We start from the raw sequence: 19209 nt of genomic DNA, 5'->3' as shown, positions 1-19209 counted from the left end.
AGTCTGGCCCAGTTCTGGTACATCAGGGCTCCCCGCTGTATATTCACATTAACGTGCTCTTGCTCAGATCATGCAGGATGATACCGATACCAGTGACGTGCGGTGGGGTGAGGCAGAGCCTTTCCTGTCATACTAACGTTTGTGCCAGAGTTTTGACTGTATAAAGTATATGAGAAATACAAAGAATATGTTAGTAATATCTTCTTTGTATAATTCTTTTTATTTTTATAGTCAAAACTCTGGAGTAAAAAGTCTATGGCAGGTGAGGCAGTGCCTCACCTGTCTATCTTTTCTGCACCTCTCTGATCAAAACTCACCAAATTCCCAGGAGTTTATACTGCTACACCTGTGTATAATGCCCTGATGTACCATTTGGCTCATAAATTGTGTGTTCATCTGGCTCTGGTAAAAGCAAGTACCTCCTGGGAAATTTACCTCACCAAACGTCCCTGACCGATACCGATTCTGATACTGCAGACAGTGACGGGGATGTGTTGCGGGGGGGCTGCATCTCTTGCAAAACGGGTGCAGCTGATGATAGAGGCTATTAGGGATGTGTTGAATATTGCTGATACAACACCCGAGCAGGTTGAGGAGGCTTACTTCACTGAAGATAAGAAAGCCTCGCTAACCTTTCCTGCGTCAAAGGAATTAAATGCTATTTTTGAAAAGGCTTGGGAAAACCGGATAAAAAATTCCAGATACCTAAAAGGGTTCTGGTGGAATTTCCTTTCCTGGTAGAGGATAGGAAAAAATGGGAAAACTCGCCTACTGTTGACGCGTCAGTATCCAGACTCTCAAAAAAGGTGGTTTTTACCTGTTCCAGGATCTCCCGCCTTGAAAGAGCCGGCTGATTGTAAAGTTGATAATACGCTCAAATCCATGTACATGGCTTCTGGGGCAATCCTATGTCCCACTATTGCCAGTGCTTGGATTGCCAAAGCTATAGTAAAGTGGTCATGCACGTTACTTGAACACTTGGATACTATGGAGAAATGTGATGTTGAATTGTTTTTACGTAACATTCAGGATTCGGCAGGATTTCTGGTAGAATCCACGAAAGACCTGGGTTCCATGGCTTTGGGAATTTCTTCCATGTCTGTCTCAGCTCGTCAAGGACTGTGGTTGCGCCAGTGGTCTGCCGACGCGGAATCCGGGAGAAGTGTGGAGACCCTACCCTACACAGGTCAGGCTCTCTTTGGGGAAGCGTTAGATGCGTGGATCTCCACAGCTACTGCTATTAAGTCACCTTTTCTTCCCTCAGCTACACCTGCTCCAAAGTAACCCTTTTCTTCAGCTACATCACAGCCCTTTCAGTCTACCAAGCCCAGAAAGGCCAAGCCGTCCAATACCTTCTTTCGGAGAGGTCGGCCCAAGTCCAAGAAACCTGCGGCTGCAGGTTCCCAGGAACAGAAACCTGCCTCAGGTACTCCAAAGTCCTCCGCATGACCGTGGACTGCACGCCCCGGTAGTGGAGCTGGGGGAGAGAGACTCAGGCATTTCAGTCACGTCTGGGTGTCATCAGGCCTGGACCCCTGGGTGCAAGATATTGTGTCTCAGGGGTACAGGCTGGAATTTCAAAATCTCCCTCCTCACCGATTTTTCAAATCAGGCTTGCCAGCTCTGCTGACAGACAGGACTGTCCTGCAAGAAGCCATCCAAAAGTTGGTGGAGGCACAGGTCATTGTGCCAGTACCACCTCATATGCAAAACAAAGGTTACTATTCGAACCTTTTCGTGGTACCAAAACCGGATGGATCGGTCAAGCCCATTCCGAACTTAAAATCACTAAACCCCTTTCTGAGGGAGTTTAAGATCAAAATGGAGTCTCTAAGGGCAGTGAAATCAGGTCTGGAGGAGGGGGAATTCCTGGAATCCCTGGATATCAAGGATACGTACCTCCACATTCCGATTTGGCTGCCGCATCAAGCTTATATTCGATTCGCACTGTTGGACTGTCATTTTCAGTTCCAGGCTCTGCCATTCGGCCTCTCCACAGCACCAAGGGTATTCACCAAGGTGACGGCGGAAATGATGATTCTCCTCTGCAGACAGGGGGTGGACATAATTCCGTATCTAGACAATCTGTTGAAAAAGGCATCGTCCAAGGAGAAGCTGTTACGGTTCATAGCTCTCACGACCCAGCTTCTCAGGGAACATGGTTGGATCCTGAATCTTCCAAAATCTCATTTGGAACCAACCAGGAGGTTGTTCTTTCTGGGAATGGTCCTCGACACAGAAGTGCAGAGGGTGTTTCTTCCAGGGGAAAAAGCATTAGTGCTTCAAACGATGGTCCGGGATGTCCTGAAGCCAACCCGGGTGTCGGTTCATCAGTGCATTCACCTTCTGGGAAAGATGGTGGCCTCTTACGAGGCACTGCAGTACGGGAGGTTTCACGCTCGGTCCTTCCAACTGGATCTCCTGGACAAGTGGTCGGGATCCCATCTACACATGCACCAGAGAATACATCTGTCACCAAAGGCCAGGATTTCACTCCTTTGGTGGCTGCAATTACCTCACCTTCTGGAGGGCCGCAGGTTCGGGATTCAGGACTGGATCCTTCTAACCACAGATGCAAGTCTCAAGGGGAAAATCTTCTGAGAAATCGGGCCGCTCCAGTGCAGTCGGACAATGTGACAACAGTGGCTTACATAAACCCACAGGGCGGTACGAAGAGCAGAGCTGCAATGTCAGAGGTAACAAGAATCATCCTCTGGGCAGAAAAACACGCATTGGCGCTGTCAGCAATCTTTATTCCGGGAGTTGACAACTGGGAAGCGGACTTCCTCAGCAGACACGATCTCCATCCAGGGGAGTGGGGTCTCCATCCGAAGGTGTTCAAGGATGTAACAGATCTTTGGGGCGTACCCCAGATCGACATGATGGGCTCTCGTCTCAACAAGAAGCTTCGGCGGTATTGTTCCAGGTCGAGGGACCCGCAAGCAGTGGCGGTGGATGCCCTAGTGACTCCGTGGGTGTTCCAGTTGGTGTACGCATTTCCTCCACTTCCACTCATCCCAAGAGTTCTAAAGCTCATAAGGAGAACAAGGGTTCAAGCGATCCTCATTGCTCCAGACTGGCCAAGAAGGGCTTGGTACGCGGATCTTCTGGATCTACTGCAAGAAGGGCCGAGGCCTCTTCCTCTTCGGGAGGACCTGCTGCAGCAGGGGCCGTTCGCCTATCAAGACTTACCGTGGCTACGTTTGACGGCATGGAGGTTGAACGCATGATACTAGCTCGAAAGGGCATTCCGAACAAGGTTATTCCTACCCTGATACAGGCTAGGAAAGGAGTAACGTCTAAACATTACCATTGAATTTGGAAAAAAAATAGGATTTTAATTACCTACCGGTAAATCCTTTTCTCGTAGTCCGTAGAGGATGCTGCGGTCCATTTTAGTACCATGGGGTGTAGACGGTTCCACAGGAGCCTTCGGCACTTTAAGACTTTTCAACAGTGTGAACTGCCTCCTCCCTCTATGCCCCTCCTCCAGACATCAGTATAGGAACTGTGCCCGAAGAGACGGACAACTTCGAGAGAAGAATTTACATTAAACTAGTGGCGAGATTCACACCAGCTCACACCATACAAAACATGCAGCCTATCATGGCTTTCAACATAACCCATGCTAACGTGCATGCATAACGCAACAGCAACAGCTGTGAACATCTTAACACATGAGAACCTGTGTAAAAAGATAAAACTTAATTCTGCAGGAAAAATTAGCACTGGGCGGCGCCCAGCATAATCTACGGACTACGAGAAAAGGATTTACCAGTAGGCAATTAAAATCCTATTTTCTCTTACGTCCTAGAGGATGCTGGGGTCCATTTTAGTACCATGAGGATGTACAAAGCTCCCAGTACGGGTGGGAAAGTGCTAATGTTCCTGCAGAACTGACTGACCAAACTGAAGGTCGTCAGCAGCCAAGGTGTCAAACCTGTAAAGCTTAGCAAACGTGTTTGCCCGTGACCAAGTAGCTGCTCGGCAAATTTGCAACGCCGAGACACCCCGGGCAGCCGCCCAGGAAGAAACCACTTTCCTTGTAGAGTGGGCCTTTACCGAACTCGGTAACGGCAATCCTGCCATGGAATAAGCGTCCTGAATGGTACCTCTGATCCAGCGCACAATAGCCTGCTTAGAAGCAGGACCCCCAATCTTGTTGGGGTCATAGAGGACAAACAAAGATTCCTTATCCGAGCCGTTCTTGCAACATAAGTCCTCAACGCTCTGATGACATCCAAGGACTTTGAAACGACTGAGGTGTCTGAAGCCACTGGCACCACCACAGGTTGGTTGATATGGAAATAACACACAACCTTTGGAAGAAAATGCTGACGCGTCCGCAGTTCAGCTCTATCTTCATGAAAAATCAAATAAGGACTCTTGTGTGATAGAGCCCCTAATTCAGACACTCGTCTGCCTGAGGCCAAGGCCAACAGCATGACCACTTTCCAAGTGATAAACTTCAACTCTACCTCTTGTAGAGGCTCAAACCAGTCTGATTTAAGGAACTGCAACACCACATTAAGATCCCATGGCGCCGGAGGAGGCACAAAGGGAGGTTGGATGCGCAGAACCCCCTACACGAATGTCTGGACCTCAGGAAGGTAAGCCAACTGTTTCTGAAAGAAAATGGACAAGGCCGAAATTTGGACCTTGATAGACCCTAATCTCAAGCCAGCATCCACACCCGCCTATAGAAATAGGAGAAGACGCCCAGGAAGAAACCACTTTCCTTGTAGAGTGGGCCTTTACCGAACTCTGTAAAGGCAATCCTGCCATGGAATAAGCGCACTGAATGGTACCTCTGATCCAGCGTGCAATGGCCTGCTTAGAAGCAGGACCCCCAATCTTGTTGGGGTCATAGAGGACAAACAAAGATTCCTTATCCGAGCCGTTCTTGCAACATAAGTCTGGAACATCTGGACCTCAGGAAGGGAAGCCAACTGTTTCTGAAAGAAAGTGGACAAGGCCAAAATTTGGACCTTGATAGACCCTAATCTCAAGCCAGCTTCCACATCCGCCTGTAGAAATAGGAGAAGACGTCCTAATTTAAACTCCACCGCAGGAGACTTCTTGGATTCACACCAAGATATATATTTTCTCCAAATACGATGGTAATGTTTGGACGTTACCCCTTTCCTGGCCAGAATAAGTGTGGGAATGACTTCATTGGGAATACCCTTATGGGCTAGGATCTGGCGCTCAACAGCCATGCCGTCAAACGCAGCCGCGGTAAGTCTTGATAAACAAACGGCCCCTGCTGAAGCAGGTCCTCGCGAAGAGGATCTTCCAGTAATAACTCCTGAAGATCTGGATACCAAGCCCTCCTTGGCCAGTCTGGAGCAATGAGAATTGCTCGAACCCTTGTTCTTCTGATGATCTTGAGAACTTTTGGTATTAGTGGAAGTGAAGGGAACAGATACACCGACTGAAACACCCACTGAGTCACCAGTGCATCCACTGCTATTGCTTGTGGTTCTCTTGACCTGGAACAATATTACTGAAGCTTCTTGTTGAGACATGATGCCATCATATCTACTTGAGGAACGCCCCAACGATCTGCTACCTCTGCAAAGACTTCTGGGTGGAGGCCCCATTCTCCTGGATGGAGATCGTGTCTGCTGAGGAAGTCTGCTTCCCAGTTGTCCACTCCCGGAATGAAAATTGCCAACAGAGCTTTTGCATGTCTTTCTGCCCAGAGGAGTATCTTTGTCACCTCTGCCATTGCCGCTCTGCTTTTTGTTCCGCCCTGGCGGTTTATGTAAGCTATTACTGTTACATTGTCTGACTGGATCTGTATGGGACGACCTTGAAGAAGGTGTGCCGCTTGATGAAGGCTGTTGTACACAGCTCTCAATTCCAGAATGTTTATGTGAAGGAGTACTTCTTGACTTGACCATAATCCTTGGAAGCTTTCCCCTTGCGTGACGGCTCCCCAACCTCGGAGGCTTGCATCTGTGGTCACCAGGATCCAAGTCTGAATCACGAACCTGCATCCCTCTAGGAGGTGAGAACTTTGAAGCCACCACAAGAGTGAAATACTGGCTTTTGTTGACAGGATTATCCTCCGGTGCATGTGTAGGTGCGATCCGGACCACTTGTCCAGTAGGTCCCATTGGAACACCCTGGCGTGGGATCGGCCAAATTGTAGAGCCTCGTAGGCCACTACCATCTTTCCCAGCAGGCGGATGCACTGATGAATCGATACGCGTGCTGGTTTTAAAACTTGTTTGACCATCCTCTGGATCTCCAGAGCCTTTTCCACCTGTAGGAATACTTTCTGTGCTTCCGTGTCCAATATCATTCCCAAAAATGATAACCTTATTGTGGGTCCCAATTGTGATTTTGGAAGGTTTATGATCCAACCGTGCTGTTGAAGCACCGTCAGGGAAAGTGCAATGTTCTACACTAGTTTCTCCCTGGATCTCGCTTTTATGAGGAGATCGTCCAAGTATGGAATGACTTTGACTCCTTTCTTGCGAAGAAGAACCATCATCTCCGCCATCACCTTGGTGAATATTCTCGGAGCCGTGGAGAGCCCTAAAGGCAACGGCCCTCATTCCGAGTTGATCGCTTGCTAGCTGCTTTTAGCAGCAATGCACACGCTAGGCCGCCGCCCTCTGGGAGTGTATCTTAGCTTCGCAGAATTGCTAACGAAAGGTTAGCAGTTCTGCTATTAAATATTTCCCTGCAGTTTCTGAGTAGCTCCAGACCTACTCCTAGATGACGATCACTGCAGACTGTTTGGTTCCTGGTTTGACGTCACAAAAACGCCCTGCGTTCGGCCAGCCACTCCCCCATTTCTCCCGGCAAGCCTGCGTTTTTACCTGACATGCCTGCGTTTTTTAGCATACTCCCGGAAAACGCTCAGTTACCTCCCAGAAACGCCCCTTTCCTGTCAATCACTCACCGATCAGCAGTGCGACTGAAAAGCGTCGCTTTGCCTTGTGTAAAACTGCATAGTTTTGAGTAAAAGTACTTAGCGCGTGCGCACTGCGGACCATACGCATGTGCAGAAAAGCCGATTTTTGCCTGATCGCTGTATAGCAAAAATCTGCAACGAGCGAACAACTCGGAATGACCACCCATGTTTGGAACTGGTAGTGGCAGTCCTGCACCGCAAACCTCAGGTATTCCTGATGCGGCAGGTAGATGGGAACATGTAAATAAGCATCTTTGATGTCCATCAATACCAGAAATTCCTTTTCCTCCAAGCTGGAGATCACCGCTCTCAGGGATTCCATCTTGAATTTGAACCTTTTCAAATAAAGGTTCAGAGTCTTTAGGTTTAAAATCGGTCTGACCAAGCCATCCGGTTTTGGCACTACAAACAGGCTTGAATAAAACTCTTCTTCCTGTTGTGACACAGGAACTAAGGAAATTACGTTGTCTTGACATAATTTCTGTATTGAGTTCAGCACTTTTGCTCTGTCCTGAACAGAAGCTGGTAAGGCTGATTTGAAAAATCGGCATGGGGGAAGGACCTGAAATTCCAATTTGTACCCTTGGGATACTATCTGCAATACCCAAGGATCCAGATCTGAGTGAACCCAGACCTGGTTGAAAGACAGTAGACGTGCCCCCACCCGATCGTTCTCCCGCAGGGGAGCCCCAGCATCATGCTGAGGTTTTAGCAGAAGTAGCTGTTGACTTCTGCTCCTGCGAGCCTGATGGTGTTGTAGATTTTTTACCTCTTCCTCACCCTCTTCCTGCGAAGAAGGGAGTACCCTTTGCCTTTTTGGACTTGTTGGGCCGAAAGGATTGCATTGTATGAGAATGAAATCCTTTCCTAGGTGGAGCAGCTGCGGAAGGCAGAAATGCTGACTTGCCTGATGTAGTTGTTGAAATCATGGCATCCAGCTTGTCTCCAAAGAGGGCTTCTCCATTGTAAGGAAGCGCCTCAATATTCCTTTTTGATTCCGCATCAGCATTCCATTGGCGGATCCACATCGCCCTGCGGGCTGAAATTGCCATAGCGGAGGATCTTGAACTCAGCAACCCAATATCCTTCATAGCTTCAACTAAGTAACCTGCAGCATCTTTGATATGGCCGAGAGTTAGACACAGTTGACAGGGATGAAATAGTCCTATGTTAACAAGCAAGTTGTCAGACCATTTTTCCACAGCGTTACCTACCCACGCACAAGCAATGGTGGGCCTGAGCACCGTTCCGTTAGCCGTATATATGGATTTTAGGGTTGTTTCTAATTTACGGTCAGCTGGATCTTTTAAAGAGGCTGAACCAGGGGCAGGCAAAACTATTTTCTTAGACAGCCGAGAAACTGAGGTGTATATCATTGGGGGTGTCTCCCAATGTGCCTGTCTTCCTCAGGGAAAGGATACGCTACACGTATCCTTCTGGGAAGGGTAAATTTCTTCTCTGGGTTAGCCCAGGATTCTTCAAAGAACGCATTCAAATCCTTTGAAGGACGAAAAGTCACAACCTGCTTTTTATTTAATTTAAAATAATCCTTTTTCTCTGGGACCAGTGTTGTTTCAGAAAACTCCAACACTTCCTTTATAGCAACTATCATACATTGTATGCTTTTGGCTAATTTGGGGTGTACCCCTCTCAAATCCCCAGTGTCGACGTCAGAGTCGGAATCTGTGTCTGTGTCCCCTTGCATTATCTGGGCCAGAGACCTTTTCTGGGAACTGGATGGGACCCGAGTGGATGATATGGAGGGGTCAGTAAACAGTGCATCCTCCACAGACTGCCTCCAAAATGTAGTCTGTTGTTCAGACTCAGAGAATTTCTTTGCAAGCATTGACATATTCTTTTGCAACATTCTCACCCACTCCGGCTCCTTCTGAGAGGGAAGGGCCACCACATTACCCTCTTGTGCATCTAAAATGTCTGACATGTTACACACTTGTACACACACACACACACACACACACACACACACACACACACACACACACACACACACACACACACACAGGCCTTATTGTGAATTGTGGAAATATTACCCACTTACAGCGCATATACCAATAATAGGCCCACAGACCTAATTAAAATGAACACTCTCTGCCCCTTCTATAACACCCTGTACTTGTATCAACGTTGTCATGAGGAGAAACAGCGTTCAGGAGCTTCACACTGGAGTTTCTGCAGGAGAAAATGGCACCCAGTGAGTGTTCTGGCAAGTCTGAGGAGAAGCCCCGCCCTTCAGCCTCAGCAATGTAATATTTATACAGGCTGGGGATGGCACATCAGCGGCTGTACATGTATGTACCCTTTTTGCCAGTGAGAGTAAGGTTTTAAAACATGCCTTCAGAGCCCCCCCCCGCGCTCTGCACCCTTGTGCTGAGAGACATGGCGCGCAGCTTCCCGCCGCTGCGCGTGTACTTGCATGCCGCCAACAATGACCGGAGGATCCCCTCTCTGCAGGACTCCGGTAATATACTCACCAGCCTTCTGACTTCTGGCTCTGTTAGGGGGTGGCGGCAGTGCTGTGGGAGTGAACGCTGGCCAGGCTTGGGCTGTGTTCAGTACCCTTCAGGAGCTAATGGTGTCCTGTCAGCGGAAGCAGAACCATTAACTAATTGAGAAGTTGGTTCCTACTCCTAAGTCCCACGAAGCAGGGAAGCTGTTGCCAGCAGCTTCCCTGTAAAATAAAAAACCTAAGAAAGTCTTTTTCCAGCAAAGCTCTGTAGAGCTCCACAAGTGTGCATCCAGTCTCCTGGGCACATTTTCTAAACTGAGGTCTGGAGGAGGGGCATAGAGGGAGGAGCCAGTTCACACTGTTCGTCTTAAAGTGCCGAAGGCTCCTGCAGAACTGTCTAGACCCCATGGTACTAAAATGGACCCCAGCATCCTCTAGGACGTAAGAGAAAGACACATTTGCTTGAAATAGAAGCCTTCACTCTTTCAAATGATGGTGTCTATAATAATGTATTTCATTTCTAAAATAAATTCAAAAATCCTTTTGCATAAATACTGTCATTTTGTCTGTCTGGGAAAGGGAATATTTCCTTTGCCTCTCTGCTGTGGTGTGAGGCAAGGAAGAAGCAGCAGTGCTGCTGTGGATCAAGGGCAGAGCAAGAGTGGATTCCTGCCAACACAACACCGTATTAATTTTATCAGTATTCATTTTCTTGTTCACCATTTGTATCTGTCACGTTTATTACATCTGCTTCATTGTATTTAATATCGAAACCTATGGGCTTTGCTCAGTCGCATATGGATTTGCAGAATGTGACAGTAAATCCTTTGAGATCTTTTCCAAACAATACAGAATGAGTTTATACACTAACCTTGAGCGGCAAGTCACTCCCCTTGTCTGTGACACCTTCCTACTGTTGCACCTGGTTGAGATGAGACTCGATTATGACTGAAGTCATGGTTTATGAAATATAGCAGTACACAAAGGAAACAAATTACAGTTAACTGACTATTACATTTACCCCAATGGGTAAAGAGCAGATAAGAACCCAAGTGGATTGGTGCATCACAATCCTCAGTATCATCTTTACAGTTATGCCGAGTACACACTTGCAGATAATTTCTGCCAATCCCAATCCAATAAACGCTCTGACCAGACGGATTGATTATCGGATCGGTGTGCACCAGTACACGCTGAGCTATTGCTAGTTCACTGTTTACTTTCTTCAGATGTTGTCAACTGGATCAGGAGGTTGGGAATGAGATAGCATGTGCAGCATAGCAGACCCCGACTTCCCGATCGGACTGTTGCATGAGCGTTTGAAGTCGTTTACCAGCAATCGCTCCCACATAGAAACTGTACAATTTTCAGGCAATCATTCAATTATTGGCTGATTAGCCCGATAATTATATAGTGGGTACCAGTCTTAAATACTTGGGTCAGAACACGTGCAACTCTCCCAGTTGCTATTTTAGTCACACTGTGTTCATACATGCCCCCCAATACACCTCGCCTTTTCTGCAACTGTATACCCATTTTCCAGACAGCAAGTGTACGCCCAATTCCCTCAACTGAAAATTGAGCATGCATCTGGCCTCCTCCCATTATAGCGTTTCTGACTTGCTCTAAATTAAGACTATATATTGTAATACCATGTGATAGGTGTACAACATTTCCCCTCATATACTGTAGCTAAGCTGAGTATTTCCTCATTGATTTTTATTTTATTTTTTAGTGCCTCGTCATTTTATTCCTTTTTTTTTTTTTTGGTAGTATATCCCGTTTACAAAGACTCCATCTGAAGTTCCATGATATCATTGACTGCTTCACATGGCAGCACGTAGGCAGGTAGCTATATAAATTCATAGCTTCCATGAAATGAACGTGATATGTCAAAATGGAACACCGTGATAAAATGTCAACCTGAGACGATGTGTCATCGCCATAGCAACAGAGTACGTGGGAAGAGAAACTACAAGGACCGAGCTGCCCAGCGGCGACCTCCCAGCTCCCGCCCCCACACATACAACACACAGGCGGCCGGAAGTCGGCGCGCTCTCCCTCCACACAGGCGGCGGGCTGTCAGTGTCGGTGGTGCCCTTGTTGAAAGGAAACATGGCGCCTGCTGTGCTGCGTTTGCTGAAGTGAGTCACCGATTTATTATTCTCCTTACGAAGTGAATAAAATGCTGCATATTCCATTACAAGCTATAGCAGTGAATCATTGCATTATCCAGGGCATAGGCTGACACACTGATGACATTGCCATTGGTTTTAGGATAGTTCAGGTGTGGACACCTATAACCATTACCCAATAGGACACTGGAAATTTAACAATGTTCTCTAAACACTATGGGCGGTATTAAATTGTTTGAAAAGGCAGTTGCGGGTCTGTTTTTTCCTATGTAATACATAGGAAAGAAAAAAAAAAAAAGACACCCAACCGACGTTTCAAACAATTGAATATCCTGCTATGCACTCACACTTATTTCGCTATATTGAATGTTATATAGTACACATTGTATAGTGTGCCACTGATCCAGTGTTCGTCACCATCTTTCATTGAAGTATCCAATTGGATGTGCCATAAGTCCAATTGGATGATTCCACAGATGAGGTCGGTGGTGTATTTTACATGTAATGATACATTGCACCTTTGTACAGCGGATCGTTTAGTAGGTCACATTATTACATATTATGTAACTAGCTTAACTCCTTTTCCGTTCAAGTTCAGAACATGGGACCCCCTGGGTTACCATAACTTAACTGCTTCAGAACATCATTAACCTTGTCCTGAACATTAAAACTTGTACCCTCACAGGCTCCCTTCCAGTTTACCATGTACTAGAGATAATTGAATAAAACAACAATGTGTAGTATAGTTTGAAATAAAGTCTTTTTGATCAATTTTCAAATCCCACACATCTCTAGTGTTTGTGGACTGGTTAAGTACACATGCAGTTGAGTGGAAGCATACCCCAACTCAGTGACACCCCTGCAATAACGTGTGTAAAGGTATCTTTAATTATTCTCAATCACCCTTTGTGACCTTCACCGAGGGGATGTAATGGTGTGTACTAAACTCACTTCAAAGATAAATAGATGTAACATATAAAGGTATATTTTTCCTTTATATTGATGGCTTAAGAATAATGTGCGTACCACAGTCACGGATTTATTGGATGATAGGCTCCTATCTGGGTTTCTTTGTGATCCACCGTATTTCTAAATATCCAATCTTAACAGTGTTATCAATACATTTCCACATCGGTTCAAAAAAGATGAGCAGTTGCACAGACCAGTCCACATTAGCAGAAAAAGTCAAATGATTTATTCACAAAAACCCCATAGTTGGGCACAAAATCCAACAGAGAAAAACAAGAGTACAAGTATATTAAAAAATACACTAGAAAATCCAAGTTCATAAAAATATATCCAGGTTCAAAAAAGTATCAAAAAGTGTAAAATAAATCCAATGGACAATTTTCTAGATAAGCAGCAAAGTAGGTGGTAATAGGTTACCTTAATCTCTGTATCCATAAAAGTAAAAAAAGAGTCACAGTGCCCAGTCAATGTCGACACATTTCGGCTCTACCGGAGCCTTCCTCAAGACATGTGAGCACTGTGAAGCCTCATGCGATTTAGCTGGGCACTGACCAGTCAGATGAACAGGAAGTGACATAATGGTTAATTGTCTATTGCAAATACATACATCAAAATAGTCCATATATACATCACTAAACGTCACACAAAAACATATCTAATTGTCCTTTATAAAGTAATGGAAAAGGTAGTATAGAACAAACAATTTTATGTGTGTTTAGTGATATTGGACCAGAAGTGTCCGGGAGTGTGTGTGAGTCCCAAAATCGTTACCATACTGAGACAGATATATATGATTTGGGGCCATAATCAGCAAAAGATGGTTAGCACCGCTGTTTGTTTTATTAAGGATCTCCCCGCGGTGTCTGGGTATAGTAGTTCTTGGGCAGAGCCGCTTGCGTTCCATTGCACTGCCTGCGTTCCATAGCTCACTTACGGATCCGGCTAGGGCGCAGCCAAGAATAACTGTGTAAATTCCATTGTCGCCCCTTCTAAATTCTAAACGGGCACTTCCTGAGTTTCAAACGTAGCTTGCGTTCCACTCCATAATATAAAACATCAGAAACATCAAAGGTGGAAATATTACCAGTAGGTTAGCAGTGATGGAAATTAATTATATTCACTCATATAAAACCCTTCTACCACGGGGCCTAAACAAGGACTTCGAATTAAAGTGGTTTCTGTAATCCTAATCCACTAGGCTCACACCTCTCTGTCACCTAATCCACTGAAGGGCTAATCAGCGCCTGAACCATCACTGGACCCATATTCCGTTTCTGTTGGACTGTTTTCTGTCCCAAAGGATCGGACTTCCTATACAACCACTGTAACCCTGGTGAGGACCCCCTGTTTTGAACTGTACATTATTGGGACTGTTAGTCCTCCAGCAGTGGAAGTGAGATTTACCGTTCCTGTGACTGCGCCGTCAGTCCTAAGAAATTTATTATCGTCCACTTGTACAATTTATAGCGTCCTATGTGAACAATAGGAACAGGCGAGATGTGGCATGCTTAATGTATGTGGTGACTTGAAGCTTGTTTATGTCCAGAGTATTTCATATGAATTATTTTGTAATTCTATGCATTTTATATGAATTAACTTTTAAACCCATTATACTAAATATGGTATTAACAGGCAATCCATCTATTCATCAATTAGCGCTGCTTTCATTTCTCTTACGTCCTAGAGAATACTGTGGTCCATTTAGTACCATGGTGCATAGACGGGTCACCTAGGAGCCATGGGCACTTTAAGAATTTGATAGTGTGTGCTGGCTCCTCCCTCTATGCCCCTCCTACCAGACTCAGTTTAGTAAATGTGCCCGGAGGACCTTACGCTGAAGGAAGCTCCTGAAAAGTTTTCTGCATTTATTTTCTCTGTTTCTTATTTTCAGGCATGGCTGGATGGCACCAGCCTGCCTGCTTAGTGGGACTTAGGGGGTGGGGGGAACCCAACCTCTTGAAGGGTTAATGGTCCCGTTCCCCGCTGACAGGACACTGAGCTCCTGAGGGAGCTATTCGCAAGCCCCACCACGGCGAGCGTACATTCCCTCAGCATGCCGCCATCCCTAACAGAGCCAGAAGAATGAAGAGTGGTGAGTACTGAGCTGGCGTCCCGGTTAGCAGGGCGTCGGCCATTTTGGCGGCACCAGGGTACGGAGACGTATGGCTTCTAAACGGGGCAGAATGCGTCTCAGTACACAGTACCTAAACTGGCAAACAGCCTTAAAACGGTTCTGCTCCATTTTAAGCACACAAATTACCTCAGCCAGTATAAAAAAAGCGGGAAGGCCGCGTGCCATTGAAGGGGCGGGGCTTCACTATGAGAGGATCCAGCAGCTCACCAGCGCCATTTTCCCTCTGCAGTGAACACAGACGCTGACTGACAGGGACGCGCAGCTCCTCCGGTGTGACTCCAAATTACCTCAGCGGTAGCAGGGGGGGAGCGACTATTAGTGTATTAAGTCCCCTATCAGGGTACTTAGTCTGCGACCTGGCTAAGCTTGGCATTAGCGGCAAGTCCGGTGGGGGCTGGCTCCAAACAACTCTGTCTCCCGAAGGGCTCTTTGTGGGTTAATTGTGCTTAACCTTTTCCTGTGTGTGTGCTGTCACATTTACATTATGTCAGGCAAAGAGTGTGTTTTTTGTACAGCGGAGTGTTCCTCTTCACTAGGGGGCTCACTACTGGGTACTCAGGGTTCACAGAATAGCGGGGCTGAACCGGAGTAGGTTAATTCTCTTAAAGGAATGATTTCCACTCTTTCTACAAAATTGTCCCGCAATGAGAAAGAGACGCAGTACTTAATACAGACTGTGGATGAGTTTATGACCAGAGACTCTGTCCCCAAAACAGCGTCTCAATCCCCTCCAATTTGTCCGCAAAAGCGATCTCTGGCCCATATCCTACAATCTGACGCTGACAGGTCAGACATGGAGGAGGGGGAGGTGGACTTGGAGGGAGGGAGGCTATCAGAGATGTTCTGCATATTCCTGATAAGGTGTCAGAGGAGTGTGAGTAATCTTATTTCTGCTGCTGGGTACACTGGGCTCCACAAGTCTGGACAATGGGGCTGTAGAGAAGGATCTTGATCCGAGGCACCAACAGGCTCAAAGCTTTGACCTTCCTCCCAAGATGCATAGCGCCGCCTCCTATATCACCCCGCCTCCCAGCACAGGAGCTCAGTTTGTCAGTTGGTGCTGCAGTAAGCAGGCACTTAACAGAGGGGCTGCTCCAAGCAGCCCTGAGAAAAGCTTTTTATGAGGTAAAAAGTGAAGACTTCAAGGGCAGCAGCGGTGGTAAATGTCTTGTGACATTCACTGCTGCAGCTCCAGCTCTTCCCAGCGGCGCTGTACACTCCTGAGCCCTGGTTGCCGGGTACCTACAGCGGAGGCTCCGGTTTTCTTCATGTTAGACACACACGGCTGGGGCTCTCCAGGATCGCGTGGCCGCGCTTCGGGAGGTGGTGAGTGGGTCCCGCGAGCGGGACCCGGTCTTTATCGCGATCCGGCGCGGTCAGTGGGAGGCGGGCCGCGCGCGCTGGCGGTGGACACTGTGGATACAGGCGATCCCACTGGATTACCAGGGCATGGGTGCAGGTCATGTTTTCTCTTAAAACCGATTTTAATATCGCCCAGAGTACCCGGTGGTTTTGCCAGCAAGGGGGATAAGGCTTAGACCTGAAGCCCCTCCCCCAGCCCCAGGGCGCCATTTCCAGCAAGTGTTCCCGCCCTGGAGCTGCATCTCTGTCTTTTCCTCACTCCCTGTCAGTGTCTGCGGCGCCATTACTCCCCAGCTCACTGTTCCTGGGACTGCTTGGGCAAATCCTCCTATGTAAAGCTGCCTGGTTGTCAGCGCTGTGCCTTTACATGACACTTAAGTTTCTCTAACGTCCTAAGTGGATGCTGGGACTCCGTAAGGACCATGGGGAATAGCGGCTCCGCAGGAGACAGGGCACAAAATAAAAGCTTGAGATATCAGGTGGTGTGCACTGGCTCCTCCCCCTATGACCCTCCTCCAAGCCAGTTAGATTTTTGTGCCCGGCCGAGAAGGGTGCAAACTAGGTAGCTCTCCAGAGCTGCTTAGAATAAAAGTTTAGTTAGGTTTTTTTATTTTCAGTGAGTCCTGCTGGCAACAGGCTCACTGCATCGTGGGACTAAGGGGAGAAGAAGCGAACTCACCTGAGTGCAGAGTGGATTGGGCTTCTTAGGCTACTGGACGTTAGCTCCAGAGGGACGATCACAGGTTCAGCCTGGATGGGTCACCGGAGCCGCGCCGCCGTCCCCCTTACAGAGCCAGAAGAGACGAAGGTCCGGTGAAAGCGGCGGCAGAAGACATCCTGTCTTCAAGACTAAGGTAGCGCACAGCACCGCAGCTGTGCGCCATTGCTCTCAGCACACTTCACACTCCGGTCACTGAGGGTGCAGGGCGCTGGGGGGGAGCGCCCTGAGACGCAATATAACACACATATACCTTAGCTGGCAAAAGGAATACATCACATATAGCTCCAGGGCTATATGGATGTATTTTTCCCCCTGCCATTTTACACAAAAAAGCGGGAGTTAAGGACGTCGTGAAGGGGCGGGGCCTATCTCCTCAGCACACTGGCGCCATTATTCCCTCACAGCTCCGCTGGAAGGACGGCTCCCTGATTCTCCCCTGCAGTACTGCATCTGATTCAGGGTAAAAAAGAGAAGGGGGGGCATTTTGGCAGCAAATAACTAGATTAACAGCAGCTATAAGGGATTAACACTTATATAAGGTTATCCCTGTGTATATATATAGCGCTGGGTGTGTGCTGGCAGACTCTCCCTCTGTCTCTCCAAAGGGCTAAGTGGGGTCCTGTCCTCTATCAGAGCATTCCCGGTGTGTGTGCTGTGTGTCGGTACGCGTGTGTCGACATGTATGAGGAGGAAAATGAGGTGGAGGCGGAGCAGTTGCCTGTGTTAGTGATGTCACCCCCTAGGGAGTCGACACCTGACTGGATGATTGTGTTTAAGCAATTAAGTGATAATGTCAGCAATTTACAAAAAACTGTTGACGACATGAGAAAGCCGGCAAATCAATTAGTGCCTGTTCAGGCGTCTCAGACACCCCCAGGGGCCCTAAAACGGCCGCTACCTCAGTGGGTCGACACGGATCCAGATACAGATACTGAATCTAGTGTCGACGGTGACGAGACAAACGTAATGTCCAGTAGGGCCACACGTTACATGATCACGGCAATGAAAGAGGCATTGAACCTTTCTGACACTACAAATACCTCAAAGGCGGGTATTATGTGGGGTGTGAAAAAACTGCCAATAGTTTTTCCTGAGTCTGAGGAAATAAATGAGGTGTGTGATAAAGCGTGGGTTTCCCCCGATAAAAAACAGCTAATTTCTAATAAGTTATTAGCACTATACCCTTTCCCGCCAGAGGTTAGGGCACGGTGGGAAACACCCCCTAGGGTAGATAAGGCGCTCACACGTTTATCTAAACAAGTAGCGTTACCGTCCCCTGATACGGCCACCCTCAAAGAACCAGCTGATAGGAGGCTGGAAAATATCCTGAAAAGTATATACACACATACTGGTGTTATACTGCGACCAGCAATTGCATCAGCCTGGATGTGCAGTGCTGGAGTCGCATGGGCGGATTCCCTGACTGAGAATATTGATACCCTGGATAGGGACAATATTCTGTTAACTATAGAACATTTAAAGGATGCATTGCTATATATGCGTGATGCGCAGAGGGATATTTGTACCCTGGCATCAAGAGTAAGCGCAATGTCCATCTCTGCCAGAAGAGCATTATGGACCAGACAGTGGTCAGGGGACGCAGATTCCAAACGGCACATGGAAGTATTGCCGTATAAGGGGGAGGAGTTATTTGGGGCTGGTCTAACAGACCTGGTGGCCACGGCAACGGCTGGAAAATCCACCTTTTTACCCCAGGTTACTTCACATCAACAGAAAAAGACAGTCTTTTCAAACTCAGTCCTTTCGTTCCCATAAGTACAAGCGAGCAAAAGGTCACTCTTTTCTGCCCAAGGGCAGAGGAAGAGGAAAAAGGCAGCACCATGCAGCCGCTTCCCAGGAGCAGAAGCCCTCCCCTGCTTCTGCCAAGTCTTCAGCATGACGCTGGGGCTTTACAAGCAGACTCAGACACGGTGGGGGCCCGTCTCAAGAATTTCAACGCGCAGTGGGCTCACTCGCAAGTGGATCCCTGGATTCTACAGGTAGTATCACAGGGGTACAAACTGGAATTCGAGGCGTTTCCTCCTCATCGGTTCCTGAAGTCTGCTTTACCAAAGTCTCCCTCCGACAGGGAGGCAGTTCTGGAAGCCATTCACAAGCTGTACTCCCAGCAGGTGATAATCAAGGTACCCCTCTTACAACAGGGGAAGGGGTATTATTCCACACTATTTGTGGTACCGAAGCCGGACGGCTCGGTGAGACCAATATTAAATCTAAAATCTTTGAACACTTACATAAAAAGGTTCAAATTAAAGATGGAGTCACTCAGAGCGGTGATAGCGAACCTGGAAGAGGGGGACTATATGGTGTCGCTGGACATCAAGGATGCTTATCTCCACGTCCCAATATATCCTTCTCACCAAGGGTACCTCAGGTTTGTAGTACAAAACTGTCATTATCAGTTTCAGACGCTGCCGTTTGGATTGTCCACGGCGCCTCGGGTCTTTACCAAGGTAATGGCCGAAATGATGATTC

The 19209-nt window shown here is 47.4% G+C and overlaps 2 protein-coding genes across 2 annotated transcripts in view; one reads left to right on the top strand and one right to left on the bottom strand.

Moving 5' to 3' along the window:
• Positions 1 to 11414, bottom strand: part of HSD11B1L (hydroxysteroid 11-beta dehydrogenase 1 like) — a 252076-nt gene extending 240662 nt beyond the window's left edge. The window contains exons 1-2 of the mRNA XM_063914435.1: positions 11319 to 11414; positions 10267 to 10317 (exon numbers count right to left, since the gene is read on the bottom strand). The gene's annotated coding sequence lies outside the window, so the exon portion shown is untranslated. The remainder of the gene's footprint in view (positions 1 to 10266; positions 10318 to 11318) is intronic.
• Positions 11347 to 19209, top strand: part of MICOS13 (mitochondrial contact site and cristae organizing system subunit 13) — a 71338-nt gene continuing 63475 nt past the window's right edge. The window contains exon 1 of the mRNA XM_063914437.1: positions 11347 to 11539. Within this exon, the coding sequence (XP_063770507.1) occupies positions 11511 to 11539 (29 nt within the window). The 5' untranslated portion in view covers positions 11347 to 11510. The remainder of the gene's footprint in view (positions 11540 to 19209) is intronic.

The sequence above is a fragment of the Pseudophryne corroboree genome, chromosome 1 (assembly GCF_028390025.1).
Source record: "Pseudophryne corroboree isolate aPseCor3 chromosome 1, aPseCor3.hap2, whole genome shotgun sequence".
Lineage (NCBI taxonomy): Eukaryota > Metazoa > Chordata > Amphibia > Anura > Myobatrachidae > Pseudophryne > Pseudophryne corroboree.
This window is presented reverse-complemented; position numbering and strand designations above follow the sequence as displayed.